The sequence below is a fragment of the Cimex lectularius genome, unplaced genomic scaffold (genome assembly GCF_000648675.2).
Source record: "Cimex lectularius strain Harlan isolate CLEC.00 unplaced genomic scaffold, Clec_2.1 scaffold152, whole genome shotgun sequence".
Classification (NCBI taxonomy): domain Eukaryota; kingdom Metazoa; phylum Arthropoda; class Insecta; order Hemiptera; family Cimicidae; genus Cimex; species Cimex lectularius.
Window position 1 is genome coordinate 400,225 of NW_019392749.1, and position 22,777 is coordinate 423,001.

The 22,777-nt window shown below is 32.8% G+C and overlaps 1 protein-coding gene across 2 annotated transcripts in view; it reads left to right on the forward strand.

Moving 5' to 3' along the window:
• Positions 1-22,777, forward strand: part of LOC106672618 (acetyl-CoA carboxylase) — a 50,176-nt gene that overhangs the window by 21,261 nt on the left and 6,138 nt on the right. For both annotated transcript variants that reach the window (XM_014404172.2, XM_014404171.2), the window contains 32 exons: positions 587-716; positions 793-911; positions 970-1,150; positions 1,219-1,421; positions 1,514-1,723; positions 3,938-4,108; positions 4,337-4,499; positions 4,561-4,723; positions 5,059-5,155; positions 5,216-5,373; positions 5,440-5,606; positions 6,936-7,147; positions 7,274-7,523; positions 7,577-7,820; positions 8,931-9,100; positions 9,176-9,264; positions 9,326-9,475; positions 9,539-9,742; positions 9,799-9,917; positions 12,730-13,003; positions 13,194-13,348; positions 13,415-13,595; positions 15,140-15,376; positions 15,440-15,643; positions 15,713-15,914; positions 15,975-16,342; positions 16,424-16,544; positions 16,634-16,842; positions 19,789-19,932; positions 19,996-20,310; positions 20,391-20,526; positions 20,974-21,151. In XM_014404172.2, coding sequence (XP_014259658.1) covers positions 587-716; positions 793-911; positions 970-1,150; positions 1,219-1,421; positions 1,514-1,723; positions 3,938-4,108; positions 4,337-4,499; positions 4,561-4,723; positions 5,059-5,155; positions 5,216-5,373; positions 5,440-5,606; positions 6,936-7,147; positions 7,274-7,523; positions 7,577-7,820; positions 8,931-9,100; positions 9,176-9,264; positions 9,326-9,475; positions 9,539-9,742; positions 9,799-9,917; positions 12,730-13,003; positions 13,194-13,348; positions 13,415-13,595; positions 15,140-15,376; positions 15,440-15,643; positions 15,713-15,914; positions 15,975-16,342; positions 16,424-16,544; positions 16,634-16,842; positions 19,789-19,932; positions 19,996-20,310; positions 20,391-20,526; positions 20,974-21,151 — 5,924 coding nt within the window. The remainder of the gene's footprint in view (positions 1-586; positions 717-792; positions 912-969; positions 1,151-1,218; positions 1,422-1,513; positions 1,724-3,937; positions 4,109-4,336; positions 4,500-4,560; positions 4,724-5,058; positions 5,156-5,215; positions 5,374-5,439; positions 5,607-6,935; positions 7,148-7,273; positions 7,524-7,576; positions 7,821-8,930; positions 9,101-9,175; positions 9,265-9,325; positions 9,476-9,538; positions 9,743-9,798; positions 9,918-12,729; positions 13,004-13,193; positions 13,349-13,414; positions 13,596-15,139; positions 15,377-15,439; positions 15,644-15,712; positions 15,915-15,974; positions 16,343-16,423; positions 16,545-16,633; positions 16,843-19,788; positions 19,933-19,995; positions 20,311-20,390; positions 20,527-20,973; positions 21,152-22,777) is intronic.

Sequence of the window (22,777 nt, forward strand, 5' to 3'; positions counted from 1 at the left end):
TCATTAGACTAAACGTTTTGATCTAACTCTTCAACCTAACAGGATGGAAATACGAGCTTAACTATTTCAAACAGTGTCCTATCATTTAAAATGAAAAATAAATAAATTGATGATTAATTGAAGAAGTTGAAGATTTTGGTTTTTGCATTTATTAGGTTTCGTGGTCCACTTGACCAAATAAATTCTTTTCAATTAATTAATATTTAATTACGTTTTTTTTTGTGTGAAGATTTTAAGAATGTACATTGATGACGTTTTGCCATCTGCAATAGTCTCATTCTTTCATTCTGAAGAATTATAGTTATAGTTAATTTTAGGCTCATGACAAACTAGACCAAAAATAAAAGTTTACACGCCTTAGGGGTTTTCCCAAAATACTTCAATAAAGAAACAACAACAACAACAAAAAAAACAAGGGAAACCGAAGTTACTCACATAACAAGGCAATCATATTGACAAACTAGGGATTGGCTCTCATCTTTTTTTTATCTCTTATGAAATTAGCTAATTATCTATTGATCAATAAAACTGCATGTTATATTATTTATTATATCAATTTATTAATATTTAAAAAAACGTTGTACAGGTTTTAATTGCAAACAATGGTATTGCGGCCGTTAAATGTATGCGATCAATTCGGCGATGGTCGTATGAAATGTTTAAAAATGAGAGAGCAATTAGGTTTGTTGTTATGGTCACCCCAGAAGATCTTAAAGGTAATTATAAATAAATTTAATAAATATTTAATTTTCAGTATACCTGAATTTAATGTTTAATATATTTTTTAATAAGCAAATGCTGAATATATAAAAATGGCTGATCACTATGTGCCGGTGCCAGGAGGTTCAAATAACAACAATTACGCAAATGTTGAGCTTATTGTTGATTTAGCTATTAGGACACAAGTTCAGGTATAGTTATTCGACTTGACAGTTTAAATTATTTGATTTAACAAATAATTGATTGTAGGCTGTCTGGGCTGGATGGGGACATGCTTCAGAAAACCCAAAACTGCCAGAACTTCTGCATAAAAATAATATTGCCTTCATCGGTCCTCCTGAGAAGGCTATGTGGGCCTTGGGTGATAAAATTGCTTCTAGTATTGTAGCACAAACTGCTGAAATTCCCACTCTCCCTTGGTCTGGATCTGGTGTGTGACAATCTCTAACATTAATTTATTTAACTTTTGTTTTACATATTTTTTTATGTTTTCTGTAGAATTGAAAGCGCACTACTCTGGTAAAAAAATTAAGATTAGTTCAGATTTGTACAAAAAAGGCTGTGTATCGAATGCAGAAGAAGGCTTAGCTTCTGCCCAGAAAATTGGTTTTCCTGTAATGATTAAGGCTAGTGAAGGTGGTGGAGGAAAAGGAATCAGGAAAGCCGAGACTTCTGAAGAATTTCCTAGTCTCTTTAGACAAGTCTGTTCTTTTTACCTTTTTACAATCAATTACAATAAAAATAGCATCAATTTATATAATTTAATTGTTAATCTAATAATGACATTCCTAAGGTTCAATCTGAAGTTCCCGGGTCGCCAATATTCATTATGAAACTTGCTACATGTGCTCGCCATTTAGAAGTCCAGCTTCTTGCGGATCAGTATGGCAACGCTATCTCTCTTTTTGGAAGAGATTGTTCAATTCAAAGAAGGCATCAAAAGATTATAGAAGAGGCACCAGCAGTTATTGCCAAGCCTGAAGTTTTTGAAGCTATGGAAAAGGTATATAATGCACTACATATGTTAATTTAGAATAAATTGGCATTCAGTACAAATCTTATAATCAAAAATTAAAATGATTAATTATTTATTATTGAAAATTTTGATTTTTGGTTAATCTATTTGTTCCAAATATTCTGTTAAAAATTTCTTCTGTATCTGTACATTCAGTTTTTCTGAGACCTATGTTCTCTTTTCTTGTGGGTGGTAGCGGTGGCTGAATTCTTTTCTAAAAAAAATCTAATTGGTTGCTGCTTTAATCCAAAAAAGAAAAAACAAAAATTAAAGTTACTTTAATTATAACTGAAACAACGCATTAATGTGTCTTGCTTGTAAAGAAATGTTACTCGATGTTTCATTGAAATAATGCTTTGGTACAAAACAGCGAGTACGAATGCTATTTGATATGAAACTGTACTTGTCCGTCATAGCAAGTCCCTGTTTGTACTTTATATGTTCCACGTGTGGGGCTTGAAATGATCTAGCAGTTGATAGCCCTAGAACCAAACTTCACAAAATTTAACCTTTTATTACCCCCACATCACAATGTTTAATTCTCACACTAATTAAATAAAGTAAATTAAAATAAGGATATAATGTACGGAGGCATCCTAAATGTTTCTTAGTTGTGAGGTTTTATACAGACATGAATTCGTATATGAATTCACAAAGTAGCCTCGGCCAAGGTAAACTCTGAACCTAACCTTGGGGTTCTGCCTATTTGACGTTAGATTACAGTGGTAATTGAATTCTCTGTACCATCTATTAAATGTAATTGGTGGGAGGGAGGCAAAACTTAACAAATGACTAGAAACAGGATGAAAGAGAAATTAAATGAAAAAAGGTTTACATAAGCAAGAATAGAACTTAAAAAAAATAAATAAATAAAACAATTCACTATTTTTCGTGGTCCACTTGACCAATTAATATCATTCAATTAATTCAAAAATTGACCAATTAATTGAAAAATGGCAAAAAGGTATAGTTGATAGCCCAAGTGGTAGAGTAACGGCATATCAAGCTGAAGGGTGAAGGGCATGGGTTCGAATCCTGCTCGTGACAACTTTTTTAGCTCAACTAAAAACCTTAATTAATGGAAAATAAAACAATGTTGAACAATATTACTATGAAAAGAAATTGGTGAAAAATAAGTCACACAAAAAAAAAAAAAAACAAAAAAAAAACAATACATATTACTACATATTTAATAGTACTGAATACAAATTTTATTTTGATCTCATTGAAAAGAATGATAGGGTAAGCTTGCATGTCTGATTTTTTCCTTGGCAATTTAAAAATTACCTCAAAAACCATTTGATTTATTCAGATGGAGCTGTATGAAATTGGAAAATTCTTGCTCTTATAGGAAATTGTAATAATTACGCATCTACGCTGCTACAAAAATCATATATTTTTTAATAAATATATATAGAATCACATGTAACTAACAACGCAATGCTACGTAAAGCAGAACCAAATTTAAAAAAATTAAAAATGCCCCATAGCCATGGTTCATTCTGGGAAAGTATGCTGAAAGAATTGATCAGGTCTGTGTCCAAATCAGGACAAATAGATAAAACAGGGATTATGCTCTCTACCTCTATTAAATTAAATCAGGGGCATAGTTGATTAGAAAAGCCTATAATAAGGAAAATTTTTTCTGCTGGCTAAAAATCAACTGTATATTGCTAACTGTATATTCTACTTTTAATATGATCTAAGTTAGAAGATAATAGAGTATATGTTGTGAAATGGTCCTGGTCTGGCTTTTATTTCATTTTCAACATCATTAACATCTACATAATTTGGTTATTGGTTGTTACCAAAACTTGACCTACTTTTGGACAATGAACTCAAATGTTATATATTATATTATGCAGGGTGGGCGACCAAGACCCGAGGGGTTAAATGCCTGGGTAGACTCGTACCCCGTCCCAACTTAAATGTTAGACACCTGTCCACTGAATCAAAATGGTCCCATTGCACAAAATATATCGAATCTGAAGCAAGTAAAAATTCCAAATAGTGTTTTTTTTCTCATTGTAATAAGGAGTTTGTATTTTGCTAAGAAGGGCAAAGAATTTGAAATTAATTATTTTGATGTACATGTTGAATAAATGTTGTGTATTTATTGTCCTTGTTATTTATTGTTGTTGTTGTATTATGGTTATCCATATTAAAATTCTGAAGGTTTAAACAAATCAATTGAATTTACAGGCAGCAGTAAGACTTGCTAAAATGGTCGGTTATGTTAGTGCCGGAACTGTTGAGTATTTATACGACACCGAGGGATTTTATTATTTTCTCGAATTGAACCCAAGACTTCAGGTGGAGCATCCATGCACAGAAATGGTCTCTGATGTTAACCTGCCAGCTGCTCAACTTCAGGTATAATATTTACAAAAATATTTAATAGAGACAATGGATACAATTGTAAATTAGTTAAATTACATTTTGCAAAATTCACAAACACAACTGCGGTATAACACCATTGGAGTCACTCTTTCACATGCATACTTCCTTTCATACAATTTATATATACGCCAATTTTTTTTATATTTTTATTTTGATATGTTGAGCTATTGCTAAGTTGAGGTTATTTATGTTTAATGTTAGGTTGCTATGGGTTTACCTTTACATAGCATAAAAGACATACGAGTTTTGTATGGTGAGTCACCATGGGGTGATTCTTTGATTGATTTTGATGAACCCAGGCATAAACCACAACCTTGGGGTCATGTTATAGCTGCAAGGATAACGAGTGAAAATCCAGATGAAGGTATGAAACTAGAAATAATTTTCATTTTAATTTCTATCCATTATACACGTTTCTTGTATAGGTTTCAAGCCCAGTTCTGGAACGGTACAAGAATTGAACTTCAGATCTTCAAAAAATGTTTGGGGATATTTCAGTGTTGCTGCCTCTGGTGGTCTCCACGAATATGCCGATTCTCAATTTGGTCATTGTTTCTCATGGGGAGAAAATAGAGAACAAGCTAGAGAGTAAGAATAATTATGTTGGTACAATATACTTAATTTTATAGTTATTCTTAAGAAATTTTTTTTATTTTGTTAAATAGTCAAATAGAACAAATAAAATAATTATTATTAAAATAAAAAGGTAAATGAACTTCCATAGAAAGAAGTTCTTTCTACATAAAAAATAGAATAATTTTCCAAATAATCCAAAATTATAAATAATATATGTTGGTTTGATTGAAAACCAATTTCCAGATTGTTCACTATTTCTTATTTCAGACTTATTAATGCACCAGTGGGTGTAATTAGCTATCACAGGATTTCAAGTATTTTCTTTTCTTTTCTTTTCTTTTTTTAAGGAATTTAGTAATTGCACTTAAGGAACTTTCAATCCGAGGTGACTTTAGAACAACAGTTGAATACCTCATTACTCTTTTAGAAACGGAGTCATTTCAAGTAAACATGTCTTTAATTTTCATAACATGAACAAATATAACTTTATTTAATTAATTTTAGTTAAATACGATTGACACTGCTTGGTTGGACATACTAATAGCTGAGAGGGTTCAGGCTGAAAAACCAGATGTTCTATTAGGAGTTATTTGTGGTGCCTTACATATTGCCGATCGAAAAGTCATCGATGCATTTTCAAGTTTTCAAAATTCAATGGAAAGGTTTTTGTCAATTTCTAATTTGTAATCTTGATAATTGTGGTAATCAATGAATCCCGGTTATTTTAGAGGACAGATTCAAGGATGCAATACACTCGATCATATCGTAAACGTAGAGCTGATCCATGATGGGTATAAGTACAAAGTGCAGGCCACTAAATCTGGTGCAAACTCGTATTTCCTTGTGATGAATGGGACTTTCAAAGAGATTGAAGTTCACAGATTATCTGATGGAGGTAAAAACATTTAAAAGAATGCAGTTTTTTCATGCTTTTAAAGAGCATCCACAAAAATTGTCAACAATCTAAATGAAAAACTTAATTATATAATTACTTAATTAATTCTACATAATTTGTTCTAAATGAAAAATTTGTGTCCCAGGCGGGATTCGAACCCACGACTTCGGCTAAATATGCTACTGCTCTACCACTTGAGCTACCATCACTTCGATTGCCCATACCACAAACTTCCCATTCTGACTCCCCATTTATTCCAATTGTAATCAAATCACGGCAAAAAATTGTTTATAATTAATTGAGTTATATAATTAAAAATAAGCTGATAATAATAATTAAAAGTTAGTATTAATTTAGAATCACACCAGTGAATCATACACAGTCCCGCTAATGTAGTTCAATCGTTAATAGAAGTGAGTGTTTCTTTCTATATGAAGCCGCGATTTGCTTACAATTGGTATAAACGGGAAGTCAAAATGGGAAGTTTGTGGTGATCGAAGTCACGGTAGCTCAAGTGATAGAGAGGGCCGTGTATTAGCCGAAAGTCACATGGGTTTGAATCCCACCTGACAAATTTTTCATTTCGAAAAAATTAATTGAGTAATTATTTTTTATATACATTTCAGTAGTTTCAAGTTTCAATAATTATGTTAATTAAAATCGTATTATATAATCAGAATATTAACATGTTCATTGTGTCCTATGCTTGCCCATTTTGCTTACTCTTTGGTACTTAACAATAATGGAAATGATTTTTTTGATATTTGTCTAAATTATATAAATTGTACAATGCATCAGTTGCGTCTCCTGCAGGGCTAAAGTAAATGAAGTAGACAACCAATAAATATCATTTGTTCAGTTTGGGTGTGTAATTGAATAAAAGTCATTTCAACTTTCTACAATAAATTTTTCTTTATTTTTGTAATAATACAAAATTGGCAAATAATTAAAATAACAAAACACTACAGAGAAAATCAAATTAATTAATTTTCACAGAATAAATAAAAAAATCATTTCGAGCATCCTTAGGAATTTCAAACAGAATTGGGTAGTGGGTGAAGTGGAGGACGAGTTAAAAAAAAATAAATAAATGGGAGAACGCAGACTGGCCACCACACCCGAAAGTTGTCGTGATGCACAATTTGAGTTTTACGCAATCAATGTGTTAAACGAGGCATCCTTGATTACATACATTTTTTTGATTTTTGTCTGCTTACAGTTTTCCTTCATGCACTCCCTTTAGTACAAGCTTTGTATTCAATTGATAATAATTTCAAATTTTCTAATAAGATTTTCAAATTTTCTAATAAGATTTTATGCAAATTATAGGTATATTACTTTCTCTCGATGGATCCAGTTTCACAACTTATATGCGAGAAGAAGTAGATCGTTACCGAATTGTTGTTGGTAATCAAACTTGTGTATTTGAAAAAGAAAATGATCCTTCCCTTCTTAGATCTCCTTCTGCTGGAAAGCTTCTCAGTCTAATTGTCGAAGACGGGGGCCATGTTAACAAAGGCCAAACATATGCTGAAATTGAGGTGTGTTTTTAAAGTTACATTCTAAAGGAAAATAAATGTATTCATAATAGAAAATTCAACATTTGTTTATACGTTGATAATAACGTTTAAAATATTATATTTGATTTGATTGTGGGTTTATTTCAGGTGATGAAAATGGTTATGACACTTACAGCATCAGAAGCCGGAACTATTATGTATACTAAAAGACCTGGTGCCGTACTTGATGCTGGCACTGTCATTGGACATTTAGACCTTGATGACCCTTCATTGGTTACAAAAGCACAAGATTATAAAGGGTTGTTTCCTGAATTGGACGTTTCCACACCTACTGTTGGTGATAAATTAAATCATAAACATAACCATTATAGGCAGATGCTCGACAATATTCTAGCAGGTAAGCAGTGTAATTTAATTTTGAGTATATCACAATTAATTTGGATTTTCCAGGTTACTGTTTACCGGAGCCGTATCATTTAATGAGGTTGAGAGAAGTTATTGAGAAGTTTATGTCCTCACTTCGAGATCCTAGCCTACCTTTGCTCGAGTTACAAGAAGTTATTGCTTCAATATCAGGAAGAATTCCTTTGTCGGTCGAAAAGAAAATTAGAAAATTAATGACGCTATATGAAAGAAATATTACGTCAGTCCTTGCTCAATTTCCTAGCCAACAAATTGCAAGTGTTATTGATAGGTAAATCTTCAGTTATAATTTAAAAAAATTGTAGATATCAATAATTAATTATGAAGTATAACGGAACAAACGTTTTCTATACAATTACTATACAGAATAAACAACATAATCCATTTCTTCTATAAAATTAGAACAAAATATTTCAATTACTTAATTTATTTAAAATTGAAACGACTGATTACTGATTTATAGTCTGCACATGCATGTACATACATACATACATATTTGTACAAAGTTGAGTCTATCACTTCTTGCAGTCCACTGGCAATTCCAGCTTTTGTAATTTACAATAAATTACCAGCAGGCATTGAGAATCACTTACCCCAGGTTTTGGCAGTCCAGGGTCAGACCTCAGTCTTACTGTACAGCCACTGAGGGTGGGCTCCAAGGGCTATCAACGGCTAGGTCATTTCAGCCCCCAACGCAATCAGTTTCCTAATTCAAAACCATTCACACTCTCCCTCACTCTTAAATGTGGTGTGTGTGCCAAAACTGACAATTAGCTGAGGAAGGCATGCACGAACTATTGTTGCTCGGTGAATAACGAAGCACCCATCCCCTCTAGTTGGGATTCGGCGAACCTTTGCTCGGGGTTTGGTGAATCCCGCATGTCTGAAGCCACCTTTAAATAACTAATATAATTGAGGGTCAATGTAGTATTCAATATTCCTTCATAGGCCCTATCGCACTACACATTCATGCTAATAAATACAATCACTCAATATACCCAAAGAAACACAAAACAAGTTATCTTTAAAGTACTATAAACAATAAAACAGCCCTGTTTCCTTTAAAAATAGAAACAAGGGACACAAATACTTTTGTTGTGCTCAAGCACACTTCTCATTTTGGTTGGAATTCCTACACTCTCCCTAAATGGAGCCAAGGCGTGGCACCCTTCAATTAAGTGGAACACATCGAGCACCTTTCTCCACTTAAAATTGAAATGTTTTTATAAAAGATTTTTAAATAAATTAAAACTATGGCAAAATGTCAGTGTGGATAGCAATGTTGATATTTAAAAGAAATAATCAAAAAATTATACTTACTAAAAGTAAAATAATACTTAACGTATTTTTATTTAGCTTAAGTTGATTTTTTCTTTATTAGTCATGCAGCGACTCTTCAAAAACGTGCGGATAGAGATAACTTCTTCCTAACTACTCAGGGAATCGTGCAGCTTGTTCAGAGATACCGGAATGGAATTAGAGGAAGGATGAAATCTGCTGTACATGAACTTCTCAGGCAATATTATGACGTTGAAAGCCAATTCCAACAAGGTATTGTAAAATTTTAAAACTATTAAACTTCTTATTTAATTTGTTGTAAACATTGAAGAGCCAATGTCTTTATAGGTCATTATGACAAATGTGTAACTGCGATCAGGGAGAAACATAAGGATGACATGGCTGCAGTAACATCGACCATATTCTCCCATGGACAAGTAATGAATTAATAATTTTTATCTTTTCGATAATGGTTTAAATGTGATTTATTTATATCAGGTTGCCAAGAAAAACATGCTTGTAACAATGCTTATCGATCATCTTTGGTCAAATGAGCCAGGACTTACAGATGAATTAGCCAGTACACTTAACGAATTGACATCGCTTAACAGAAGTGAACATTCTAGAGTAGCCCTTAGAGCAAGACAAGTACGACTACACCTTTTTTCACCAAATAAAATACAATTTATATTACATTTATATTGTTTACAGGTTTTAATAGCCGCTCATCAACCAGCCTATGAATTGAGACATAATCAAATGGAGTCTATTTTCCTTTCGGCTGTAGACATGTACGGCCATGATTTCCACCCGGAAAATCTTCAAAAATTAATTCAGTCTGAAACATCCATTTTTGACATTCTTCATGATTTCTTCTATCATACCAATCGTGCAGTTTGCAATGCTGCACTGGAAGTAAGTTTATCCATATTTATACTTGAAAAATAAACGTTAATAATAATTGTTTAAAGGTTTACGTGAGGAGAGTTTACATTTCTTATGATGTAACTTGCTTGCAACACCAAGAGCTCAGTGGAGAAGTGCCACTTGTCCATTTTCAATTCCTACTACCATCTTCACATCCTAATAGGTATTTATATTAAAATACATTGGTTTTATTGTTAAGCTTTTATTGATCATCTGCACCATCATGTATACCATGTAACCAGAAGAGTTGTGCGAGTTTTCATTGGTTATTGTTTTAATGCCGTTACATTTTTAGTTACATAAGAGCATTAGGTATTACATCACGTAATACCAAGAGGATAATGTGCCAGTTCATAAAGAAAAAGTGTCTTGAACTGTTTACTGAAAATTATAAAATATTTTCTTTCTCTTGGTTTTAAGATCTATTTCATACATGCTTATTAAATACATTTTAGCTCGGTAGGGCAGCCGAGGCAGCTCATAAAATTTGCTCTGCATTCGGTGATGAAACGTGGTTCGAAAGTTTGTTTGTGGTAATGAAGGGATTGAAGATTAACCATGGTTTGCTAGACCTGTCTGTCATGTTGAGGGAAGTTATCGAACTTGATTCGAGTCTAACATGTCTGAAGCTTGCCAGCGTGTTCAACGAAAGCGAATGATTTGTTCTAGTTTACATCGACTTGGGAGACTTGGAAGCTGAGCAATTGGGTTCCTGAAACAGACAGAAACAAGCTTTAGTGTCTAAATGTTTATCTTTCTTTGCTTTCACAGGACAATGCTTTTGTCCAGATTGTCACATGCAACGAAAACTTTGTACAGTAATAACAGGTCGTACCATTGGATGTCACTAAATGATCTTATATCATTGACGTGAAAACTAAATATTCAACAACCATCACCACAAAAGATGTTGCTTTGTGATTGGTGAAGTACGGCAGGCACTGTGTACCATGAACGCCAGACCATCAACGTGAAATTCTGCAATGAGTAGATTTCTTACCACGTCCCAGAAATATCTGTTTTTGTGAACAGAAAATGTAATTTTCCAACAGAACAATGCAAGACCTCTTACAGCCAGAACGACATAGATGATAATGAAGCTTGGTAGAGAGACCTACCACACTCTTCGTACTTGCTAGACTTGGCCTCATCTGACTTTTTACCTTTTCTTAGCAATGGACAATAGTATGTCTTAGCATGAGTTCGATAATCGTCAACAGCTGGAAAATAAGTTGAATTTATTTTTTAAGTCACGGTACCCAAACTTTTATACAAAAGGCATAACTGGGCTAACTCGTTGAGGTGGGATAAGCATATAGAAGCCGATGGAGACTATTTCCCCGAATAAAATATTTTATCAAAGGTTTGGATGTGATGTTCAGTCAAATTCTTTCTCTACTGACGTTTTGGAAAGGGGGCCGTGGTAGCCGAGTGGTTAGTGTGAAAGACTCGGCTCCTAGACCCTACGGACATGGGTTCAATTCCCGCCGTCGCCTCTTGGCATTTTTTCACAGTACCCTTCCCCCCAAAACAAATACGCATAACATATTGTCTGGCATTGGCCAATATGCATAGTACATGAAGCCATTAAAAAAGAAAAAAAAGAAAAGACATTTCGGAAAATATATTTCCTTTTTCAAGGCTCAGTCGTCTACAAACGAAAGACCAAAACAAAAACATTCTTAAAGTTAAATTTTACAAACAATATAAAAGGTAGTCTCGGCAGAGAAAGAATAATTTGCTTTATTTTATCCCTGACCGAATATACCAACCAAATCTTTGATAAAACATTGAAAACACGGCCATTTATTCATCAAATAAAATATTTCTAAACTAATTTTATTTGTGACAATCATTAAAACCTTTAAACTACATGAACTTTTCTGGTTACCTAGGATCTATAGATCTTGAACTAGACCTTAAAAAAACAGTTGTGCTTTGAAATTGACTATTTCTAATTTGTTACTGTCTCAATAAGTTGTGTCATTTTTAGTTGATGCTCTTTAATGTTTTATTTAAACAAAAAATAAATAAATAAAATAAAAGTACAATTAGAGATATTTAGTTGCATTGTCATGAATGTTGGTTTAAGTTATAGTTGCTTAATAACCAATTAATTAAAATTACCAGTGTGCCAGTTAATATAATTAGAATGGAATAAACAGAAGTAAATGTTTATTGTTCTTATTTTTAAAATTTTTTTCGAGGGTTTGCAACAGCAGAGGTCATATCCCTCAGGGTATCGGTGGTTTTGAAAAAAGCTCGTTTGAATGTCAGGTTTGAATGCAGGGCTGCCTGGATTCGAACCGGGACCTTGACCTTACAGTGATGAGCACTGTGTCACATTGCCTTAACCGTTGCGGCCACCGATGCCCCGAATATAAGTTTGTTACAGGTGGAAGAAGTGTGTTGTTGTTATCACTCTGAGTTTTCTTTTACGGATTCATTTATTACTTGAATTTTGTATTTCTTAAATGGTGTCATTCTTTTTAATTTCTGTGTTCTTTACAATAGTTGACGTAGTGACCACCAATGCCCCCCTAATGTTTACTTTGATGTTTCATTACTTTTAAATAATGCTTCTATTATAGTCCGTTAAAAGTTTAGTCAATTTTAAAGTAATGACACTTGTGATAAATTTGATCCAAAGAAAAATAAACTGCTATTTTTTATCTGTCAATGTGAAAAATATACATGTGATGCATGAGGAGGCATGACATATGACAGCTGACGAGTTGCAAATGTAATGGGACAAGGTCTCTTTCTTATTTTTGCACTCGGTCTCCTAAATTCTTACTACTGGATGCACACATTGGATGCATTCCTGCTGCTAATAATACTACTGGATTCAAGCATCATTTGAAATATACGATGATGTTAATGTTAAGGACATTTTTTGTATTTGTTAGTCATATAATTAGTATATTCGTAAATATATGTAAGCATTTCTTTTAATTAATGATTTCTATTCACAGGCAGAAGCTTAGTGATGTATCATGTGTTCCTGGTGGACCAACGATACTGCACAGCCCTCAAAGGACTGGTTGCATGGCTGCGTTTGATACGTTCCATTCTTTTGAAACTTACTTTGATGAGATTTTGGACATTTTAGAAGACTTCACCAATCCCGCTTTTGTATCTCCAAAATTAATTGAAGCTGTTGAAAATGCGACTGACTCGAAGAGCACATCTATTAATGTTTCACTAACTATGGGGGATGCACAGATTCCAGAGACTGAAAATATTCAGGTATGTAATTTTCTATAAAGTTGATTATTTGGTTTTAAAACTATTTTACAAACTTTTCTTAAATGTTCCCTTTCTACTGTGCAGTGTTGGCTCTTTCCTGCATGAAGACTTTTTTTTTTCTAAATTACATTTCACTTTTGTCTGACCATTATTTTACAATTTTTTATTTAAAATTTTTTATTACCCTTAGGTCGAACCTATACATATTATCTGTATTGCAATAAAAGACAATGGAGACATGGAAGATGTTAAATTGAGCAGGATGTTTGGTGATTTTTGTGCTAAACACAGAGAGGAGCTCATATCACATTCAATAAGAAGAGTTACATTCTTAGCACTTAATAAGTGAGTAAATAAAAAATAAAAATAATAAATATTTATTAATGGTGTTCGCCTTTTCTGTGATTTTAGGCGGCAATTCCCCAAGTTGTTTACATACAGAAACTGTGATAATTTTGCTGAGGATACAATTTACAGACATTTAGAGCCAGGTATGGCATTCCAGCTTGAATTGAATAGAATGAAGACTTACGACTTGGAAGCCGTTCCTACATCAAATAGAAAAATGTATCTTTACTTAGGGAAAGCCAAGGTAAATAGACAATTGTCAAGTTCAAAATTACTTGTTATGAGTTAGTGTTAAAATTTGGTAAAACTATCTCTACATTTTCGCATTCACACTACTTTATAACATAATGAAAAAAGGATTTTAAATTAAAATTAAAAGAAATTTTTGGAAATGATTTAGGGCATTCAACCAATTAAAATAGAATTTTTCCTGCATCATTTGGTTAAAGTATTTGCAATTTTGAGCTCCAGAAGTGCTAAATAAAATTTAAAATGTGACCAAATTTTTATTTATTTATTTTTTTTTATGTTTATTTTTTTATTGGCCTTATGATCTTGCATATTAGCCATGGTATGAATTCTTGCAAGTTCAAATTGGGGGTTATCGGGAAAAAAGGGCCAGAGGCGACGGTGGGAATCGAACCCACGACCGCGGCGTGAGAGTCTCTCATGCTAACCACTCGGCTACCGTGGTCCCCGACCAAAATTTTAGTTTTTGTAATTAAAAAATTATTTTCCTTATAAACTATATTTTTCTGCATCGTTTGTCACAACATATTTGTAATTTTGAGCACTGGAAGAGTTCCAAAAAGAATTTTTCATAATTTTGGCCAAAACGTTAATTTTTTTTGTAATTAATTTTTTTTAATTAAACTAGTTTTTTCTTCATTATTTGTTAAAGTAAGGCAAAGGAAGCACTCAGAAAGAATTTTTGAAAATTCTGCATACAAAAATTTTAATTAATTTTTTTTAAAAATTACACTAAATTTTTTGTGCATCATTTGGTGTAAAGGGTTTGCAATTTTAAACATCTAAAGTGCTTGATTTAAAAATTAAAATGTCTACATACATCAGAATGTGTGGTAGAAATGTAATGTGTCAATGTCGGCAGTACTGGCATCAATAAAACAATGTGTGAAAAAAGAGTGCTCAGAAAGTCGAAAATTGGCCATAAATAATAATAATAATAAAAAGAAGAAGAATAAGAAAAAAAAACTAGTGAAAAGTCACACTTTTGACCTTTTAATTTAACCAAGACAAAAGACCATAGTCTGGGTAAAGCGCTTTTTTAGAATAAAAAATTAGGACTGGAGGAAAAAGAATTGAATGATGATAATTAGGGGCAGATTTTTATGAAATGTTCAAATCAAATGTTCAACATTATTAAAAAAAATTCATAAAACAAAATTTCCAAAAAGCACCTCAACACATTCTTCATATTGGAGTACTTACTGTTTAGACCATTTTTTGTAATGCATTTTCAGACAGTTTATTAACTCCTCTCTGCTTCTTTAAACACAGCTTCATTAAAATTTATATCAAAATTTTCAAAAGAAGCCGTGAATAAAATGGTTCCAATTGTGTTGTGATCGGACTATTAGTTTGTGAGATGTTAATTGAAGAATTAGGAAAAAGTACGAAAATAAACCCTTAAAAATAATTTATAATTAACAGTGTATTAAGGTAGTTAAAGTTTACAGTTAATTCTTAGTGAATGTGGGGTAGAGTAATAATTGAAATAACATAATGAAATGAATATAAATTTTCAATTAATTATTTATTTTGTAGGTAGCAAAGGGCCAGTCTGTGACAGATTACAGATTTTTCATCCGATCCATTATCCGTCATTCGGACTTAATAACAAAGGAGGCGTCGTTTGAATATCTCCAGAATGAGGGAGAACGAGTGCTTTTAGAAGCGATGGATGAACTGGAAGTAGCTTTTTCACATCCTTTAGCAAGAAGGACTGACTGTAATCACATATTCTTGAACTTTGTTCCCACCGTTATAATGGACCCTGGAAAGGTGTGACATTTAATGTTACTCTGTAGATTTAGATAAATTGAAATTAAATTGAATGTTTTAAAGATTGAAGAAAGTGTGACAAACATGGTAATGAGATATGGGCCGAGGTTGTGGAAACTCCGAGTACTTCAAGCAGAACTAAGAATGACAATAAGGCCTAATCCTTCTGCGTCAACTACCAATATAAGGTTGTGCTTAGCAAATGACAGTGGCTATTTCTTGGAAATACACACATATAGAGAGGTTTTAGACCAGAAGAGTGGCGTGGTAAATAATTTACCATTAAATAATATTAATCTTTAATACATAAAGTTTTGTTAATTTATTTAATTTTAGATCAAGTTAGAAGCTTTTGGGCCCAAAACTGGGCCGATGCATGGCCTACCTGTGTCAACTCCCTACGTGACAAAAGATTATTTACAACAAAAAAGATTCCAAGCACAAAGCAGTGGTACAACTTACGTGTATGATTTTCCTGATATATTTAAACAAGTTCTCGAACGTCATTGGAAAGATTATTTACAACAAAGGCCAAATGGTAGTTAACCAGACGATTAATCCATTTCATTTCAAATACTGTTTAATCTATACATTTTAGAGCAAATAGTCGTTCCAACACCTGTCATAAACAGTGTCGAGCTGGTTGTCGAGGGAGATAACTTGATTGAAATGAAAAGGCTTCCTGGAGAAAACAATGTCGGAATGGTAGCCTGGAGGCTCACACTTTTCACACCGGAATATCCTGAGGGAAGAGACATAATTCTTATTGCTAATGACATTACCTACCTCATTGGATCATTTGGACCCAAGGAAGATATAGTATTTTGTAGAGCCTCAGAGCTAGCTAGGAAACTTAAAATTCCAAGAATCTACATATCTGTAAACAGTGGAGCAAGAATCGGTTTGGCTGAAGAAGTAAAAAGTCTTTTTAAAATAGCATGGGAAGACCCCGATTCACCAGATAAAGTAATGTTTTTTCCCTCTTTTTTTGTTAACTATAAATTGACAGTGCTGATACCTCATTAATAAATGTTAATCTTGTGTCAGGGTTTTAAATATGTATATCTCACAACAGAAGACTACACAAAAGTCTCTTCCATGAATTCTGTACATGCAATTTTAATTGAAGATGAGGGAGAGCCAAGATACAAAATCACAGATATTATAGGTATTGTTTGTTAATAATGTATTATAAAGTTTTAATGTTTATTTATGTTTATTTAATGTTTATAATTTATAAGTTTCAATAACTTTTAGGCAAAGATGATGGTTTGGGCGTTGAAAATTTAAGCCATGCAGGAATGATCGCTGGTGAAACTTCTCAGGCCTATAATGAAATAATTACAATATCTATGGTCTCTTGTAGAGCAATTGGTATCGGCTCTTATCTTGTTAGGCTCGGACAAAGGGTTATACAAATAGAAAATTCTCATATAATTTTGACAGGATACAGCGCTTTAAATAAGGTATTTTGGAAATATATGTGTCAATATTTGACAAAAATTAATCGTGTAAATAAATTTTATTTGTTAATAATGTGGTAGAATTTCTGTTGGAGAACTAGAATCACATACTAAGGCCAATTATTTCATGATGTTTCTGATTTTCCCTTACCACATTGTTTTATGATACGTTAAACTATAAGTAGTTTAATTTTGTCTTTAGTACTGTTTATGTCTGAAGGAAAATACACTAGGAAATTATTACTGGGGAAAGAAAAGAAACATTTTGCCTCTTACTAATGTAGATTTTTTTTTACTTCAATTATTTGTATGTACAACTGTACACGTATTATATGCAACCAGGAGATTGGATAATTAGTTTTGTGGCATTACGGGCGTTATAGAGAAAGCTACCCTGTGCAGGCAGCTGCTCTGAATTAATAAAATGATAAGAGGTCTCTTATCAATATTCTTTTCAGATGTTTACTTGGTAATTGGGGGGTAGAATTATTAAATGTTATAAAATGAATGAATGAAAAAGATCAACGTTTTTATTTAATTTTATGAAAAAATGAAATCAATATAATTAAAATGTAATAACCCATAAATATTGAAGTGAAGAGGTCTTAGTGGTACCTTACTAGTTTTTGTACATTTAGTTTAATAATTCTGACTTTGTGTCCGAAGCTTCTTGTTCAGAATCTAGTGTCCAGAAATTAGTCATTCTTATTCTGAAGAGGAAGCCTGTAGGGTTTGAAAATGCATCAAATGTAAACTTATATGAGCCCCATTGTTTTCGTTCAAAAACTCCAACATTCAGCATGTCAGCACAACAACCATGATATTAACAAAAAATATATTAACAATAACACTTCAATAATTTAAGCCTATATGGATTTTTTTTTTGAGTCTGGCAATTTGTGACTTAAAATTTTTGTCTATTGTGTCCAAGTTCCACTAATGGTTTTCTTGGAAAAAGCAGGCTAGATTTTCTTTCCTTGAGGTGAGGTGTATGTCTTCAACTTAATGCCTCCTCTACACAATCACCAACTATAGTTTTTCGGAAAGATGGCTGCCATCAAGGGGTGACTGGTCACTGGGGTCTGTTGATCTACAATAGGCTGTATAGATGGGCCATAGATACGGACATTTTTCCATATTTCGCTTTATTTTGATAAATAACTTTTGAGAAATGACTCCGTAACATTCTAAAAACCCGTATGGGTTTGTAGATGTTGTCTTCTTTGGCTTAACTTCTCACACCTTTTTATTTAAACAATCTGTGTGCTCTAAACAATCTTTATTTATATATATATATTTTTTAAAAATTCTTATTTTGTATTTATATTTACTCATAAAAACTGCGATTCATCCATCATTTACCTGCGAAAATTGTAGTAAACGAAAAAAACAAACAGGAACTGGAAAAAGTGAGGTTATTTTTCTACTTACTTTTGTACAATTCTATGGAATGGAATGTTTCTTCATTATTCCAGACTGTTATAATGGGACGTGGAAATTTCGTTTCTTTGTTCTTTTTTTCTTATTTTAGGATGTTTACAAAGCTTGGTTGAAGTAGAAACATGGGCATGGGTGGATCTTATTGCTCTCCTTGTTTGCGAAGGCTAGCTTGCTTTGTTTTAAGAGGAAAAAACCATTCCCAAAGACTTTTGGCCACCACACGCCAAACTACCCTCCTCACAATGGTGATTACTTGTCGAGGCTGATGATGGGCCATTGTGTAAAAAGGGGTATTAAAGGTCTTTTGTATAGGTTGGAAAATTCCAAGGGTTATGCTGAGGTTCGAACCAAGGCCCGTTAGCTTGGCAAGTGCAGAGTCAGGCACTAACCACTTGGCCACTGCAGTCCCCTAAGCGGATAGTTAAATCTGAAAAATCTGACATTGTTATGACAACAGTAAATTAATAGTAATTAATCATAAAATGTGCTTGATCTGTCTTTGAAAGGTCCTTTGTGGATCTTTATTATGCTCTTGCTGGAAAACTGGACCGTCTAGATAAAAAAAAGTATTTGTCACGAAAATGAAAAGTCATATGAGCTGTGAAAGCTCTGGTTTCCAAACTGTTGGTTCTGACAAAACATTCTGACCCAATTGACACTAAACCCAATAAATATGTGATACAAAAAGGGATGACATCATTGTTAGGCCATGTCAATCTAATCTACTTGACCTACGACACTCAGAGGATCTAAGTTTGTTAGAAAGTTCTCACCTGAATATAAGCCATACTCAGTGATTCAAGGACGCTTACAAATAACACATAGAAAGATTGATTGATGGGTCACATATAATGAAAAGATAACTTGTATTGGCTCCAAATTCCCTCGTACTCTGCAAGGGAGTAAGGGCTTGTCACTAGCCAGACCCAGATTCTAATTAGTTACAATTGGGGCAGATAAGCCTAACATGTATTGCCAACAATGTAGTAGGTATTTATTTATGTATTCCAACAATAAGAAGAACACCCTTTGATTTTGTAGAATTTTCATTTTATGCTTTGATCCAATTAATCGATTTTGAAAAAGTTTACCTTAAAAATTTAACAGTGAATAAAATAAAATAATGTACTGACTGATACTTTACTGGTTTAAATATTATATTAAAATGTGTGGTGATTAGTGACCGTTTATCGATAATTATTCAGAAATATGAATTTCGACGATTTCTGAATAATTACATTAAAATGATGCTTATATTAAAAATATGTTTACTTATATTTTCAATGACAAACGTAAGGGATGGAGTAATTTGTTATTACATATAAAAAATAAATAAATAATTATTTTATGTGTTTATGGGTAGATAAATATATTTTTCAAAAATGGGACTCCAAGGGTTAATATATTATTTTTTTACTACGAGGGTATTTCAACTACAAGGTTATATTATATGAACCCTTGGGGTGCCAGTGTTTTTGAAAACAAATAAATAATGTCCTTTGTTTACAGTTACTTGGTAGAGAAGTTTATGCTTCTAATAATCAACTTGGTGGTGTGCAAATCATGTATAACAACGGTGTATCTCATAAAACTGAACCTCGAGACTTTGATGGAATAAATGCCATTGTGCGCTGGCTTTCTTATATGCCAAAGGTATTTTTATTTTTTTGTATTTTTATTTTATGGAAATATATAACGTTAAAAATTAATTTTCAGGACAAAACGTCTCTTCTCCCAATAATAACACCCATTGATCCTATCGACAGAGAAATTACTTATACACCGACAAAAGCGCCTTACGATCCACGTTGGATGCTCGAGGGAAGAAGAAGCCCAAGCAATCCAGAAATTTGGGAAAGTGGTTTTTTCGACCATGGAAGTTGGGACGAGGTGATGAGGCCATGGGCCCAAACGGTGGTTGTGGGGCGAGCCAGACTTGGTGGAATACCTCTCGGTGTCATTGCCGTTGAAACGAGAACAGTCGAAGTGCAACTTCCTGCAGACCCTGCTAATCCAGACTCAGAAGCAAAAGTATTATTTCTAGATATTTAGAGACATTAGAGAAATTTGTCTCATCATTGGTCTATAATTAATGTTTCTATCCTTTTTAGACACTTTCTCAAGCTGGCCAAGTTTGGTTTCCTGATTCGGCCTATAAAACATCACAAGCAATAAAAGATTTTGGTCATGAAAATTTGCCCCTTATGATATTTGCCAATTGGAGAGGATTTTCAGGTGGAATGAAAGGTAAGAAAGTGAAGACATAGAAAATAATTGTAAAATCGTAGAAAATATTAATCCACCTCACCCACTGAACACTAATGGAAACAAAAAAAGGGCGATTATTAAATGGCCAGTTGAATGCATGTAAATATACAAAAGTATAAAAATTGATACAAAATTGCAAAAATAATTAAATAATTCGATTCACTTGCTTTGTATGCTTACAATTTAACCCCTTATAATTAACCCCTTAAAATATCAACCACCTAATAAAATGTGTCAACAAATTTTTTTGTTTAGATAAAACTTTTTATGTTATTAAAATGGTTTTAGACACATTTTTTTTTTTTTTTTTTTTTTAAGTGGTCTTATAAAGGGTTAATATCCAAATTGAATACTCACGCATCAAAAAAGTATAAATATCTAATGTTACAATAATTGTAATATTATAATAATAGTTGCTTGTGGTAGATATGTATGAGCAAGTTATAAAATTTGGCGCTTACATTGTTGATGGATTAAGAGAGTATACTCAGCCAATTATAATTTACATCCCACCTAATGGTGAACTTAGAGGTGGAGCTTGGGCTGTTGTGGATCCTACGATCAACCCTACACATATGGAAATGTATGCCGATCCTGACAGCAGGTAATTCTAATGAATAAAATAATGGATAAAAAAAATAATGGAACATTGGTTGGAAAATAAATTTATTTCTTACAGTGTATAATGTAGTGTTTTGAAGTAAATTCCAACGGTTCAATTCAGTTTGAGCAAATATATTTTTTATTAATAAAAGCGATAATTGTCCATATTGTGGTGATTAGTGACCGTTAATCGATAATTATTCAGAAATCGTGAGATGCGGTCTGGTGTGATGTAGGTTTAAAAAAAAAAAAATTCTTTATCGTGCCAATGCTTCGATCTTTATTGAGATCATCTTCAGGGCCTGGGATTTACAAACATTGTTTACATATAATGAATACATGTAGGATGTGGAAAAAAGTGAATTTATACAATGCAAAATATATTTTTTTATATTCAAAGTATTTCTACTCACTCAAAGTGTTTGTCTTCTGTGTAATTCTGCCATTCTTGTGTGCCATGTTGAGAGTATAAGGTTTGTAGTTTGTATAGAGAGTTTGTATAAGGCGTCGGCTCTTGTCTTTTCTGTACTGACTTCCTTCCCCACCCCTTCAAAATCCAACGTATATAAACACAAAATAGCAAAATCTCACTGGCACTCTCAACACGAATTACACAGAAGACAAACACTTTGAGCCCTGAAGATGATCTCAATAAAGATCGAAACGTTGGCACGATAAAGAAAATGTTTTTCTGAAACCTGCATCACACCTGACCGCATCTCACGATTTCTGAATAATTATCGATTAACGGTCACTAAACACCACACATCAAATTGATCAAAGTTCAGCGCTTGAGCAAATGTCCTTTGCATTAATCTACCGTTAAAACTGTTAATTTTGTAAAACTTCTNACGTTGGCACGATAAAGAAAATGTTTTTCTGAAACCTACATCACACCAGACCGCATCTCACGATTTCTGAATAATTGTCCATATTAATTAATGTAATTAATTATACTTTTAGTCTAAGTTGTTGGTCGATATAAAAAGCAAGTGTCATGAGCGGGATTCAAACCCTTGATCTTCGGCTCAATAGATTGAGCTGCTCCGAGGAGTTGGTATCTGGGTGGATCGAAGTCACAATAGCTGGAGTGGTTAGAGCACCAGCACATGGAGCTGAAGGACAAGGGTTCGAATCCTGCTCATGACACTTGCTTTTGAATCTCGATTAAGACCTTATATTAAAATACTTTTTATGTTCAAAATATTTATTTAAATGTGTGGTGTTTAGTGACCGTTAGTTAATGATTATTTGGAGATTGTGAGTCGCAGTCTGATATGACGTAGGTTTAGAAAAAACATTTTCTTCATTGTGCCAATGTTTCGATCTTTATTGAGATCATCAGGGCCCTGGGATTTATAAACATTGTTTAAGTTATACAAATACATGACTTTGTTTGAGTCTAAAATTTCTGGCATTGTATAAATTCATTTTTTCACATCCTACATGTATTTGTATAATTTAAACAATGTTTATAAATCCCAGGCCCTGAAGATTATCTCAATAAAGATCGAAATGTTGGCACAATAAAGAAAATGTTTTTTTAAACTTACATCACACCAGAACGCATCTCACCATCTCCAAATAATCATTTTATTTAAAACAGCATAGATTTTTATAATCTAGT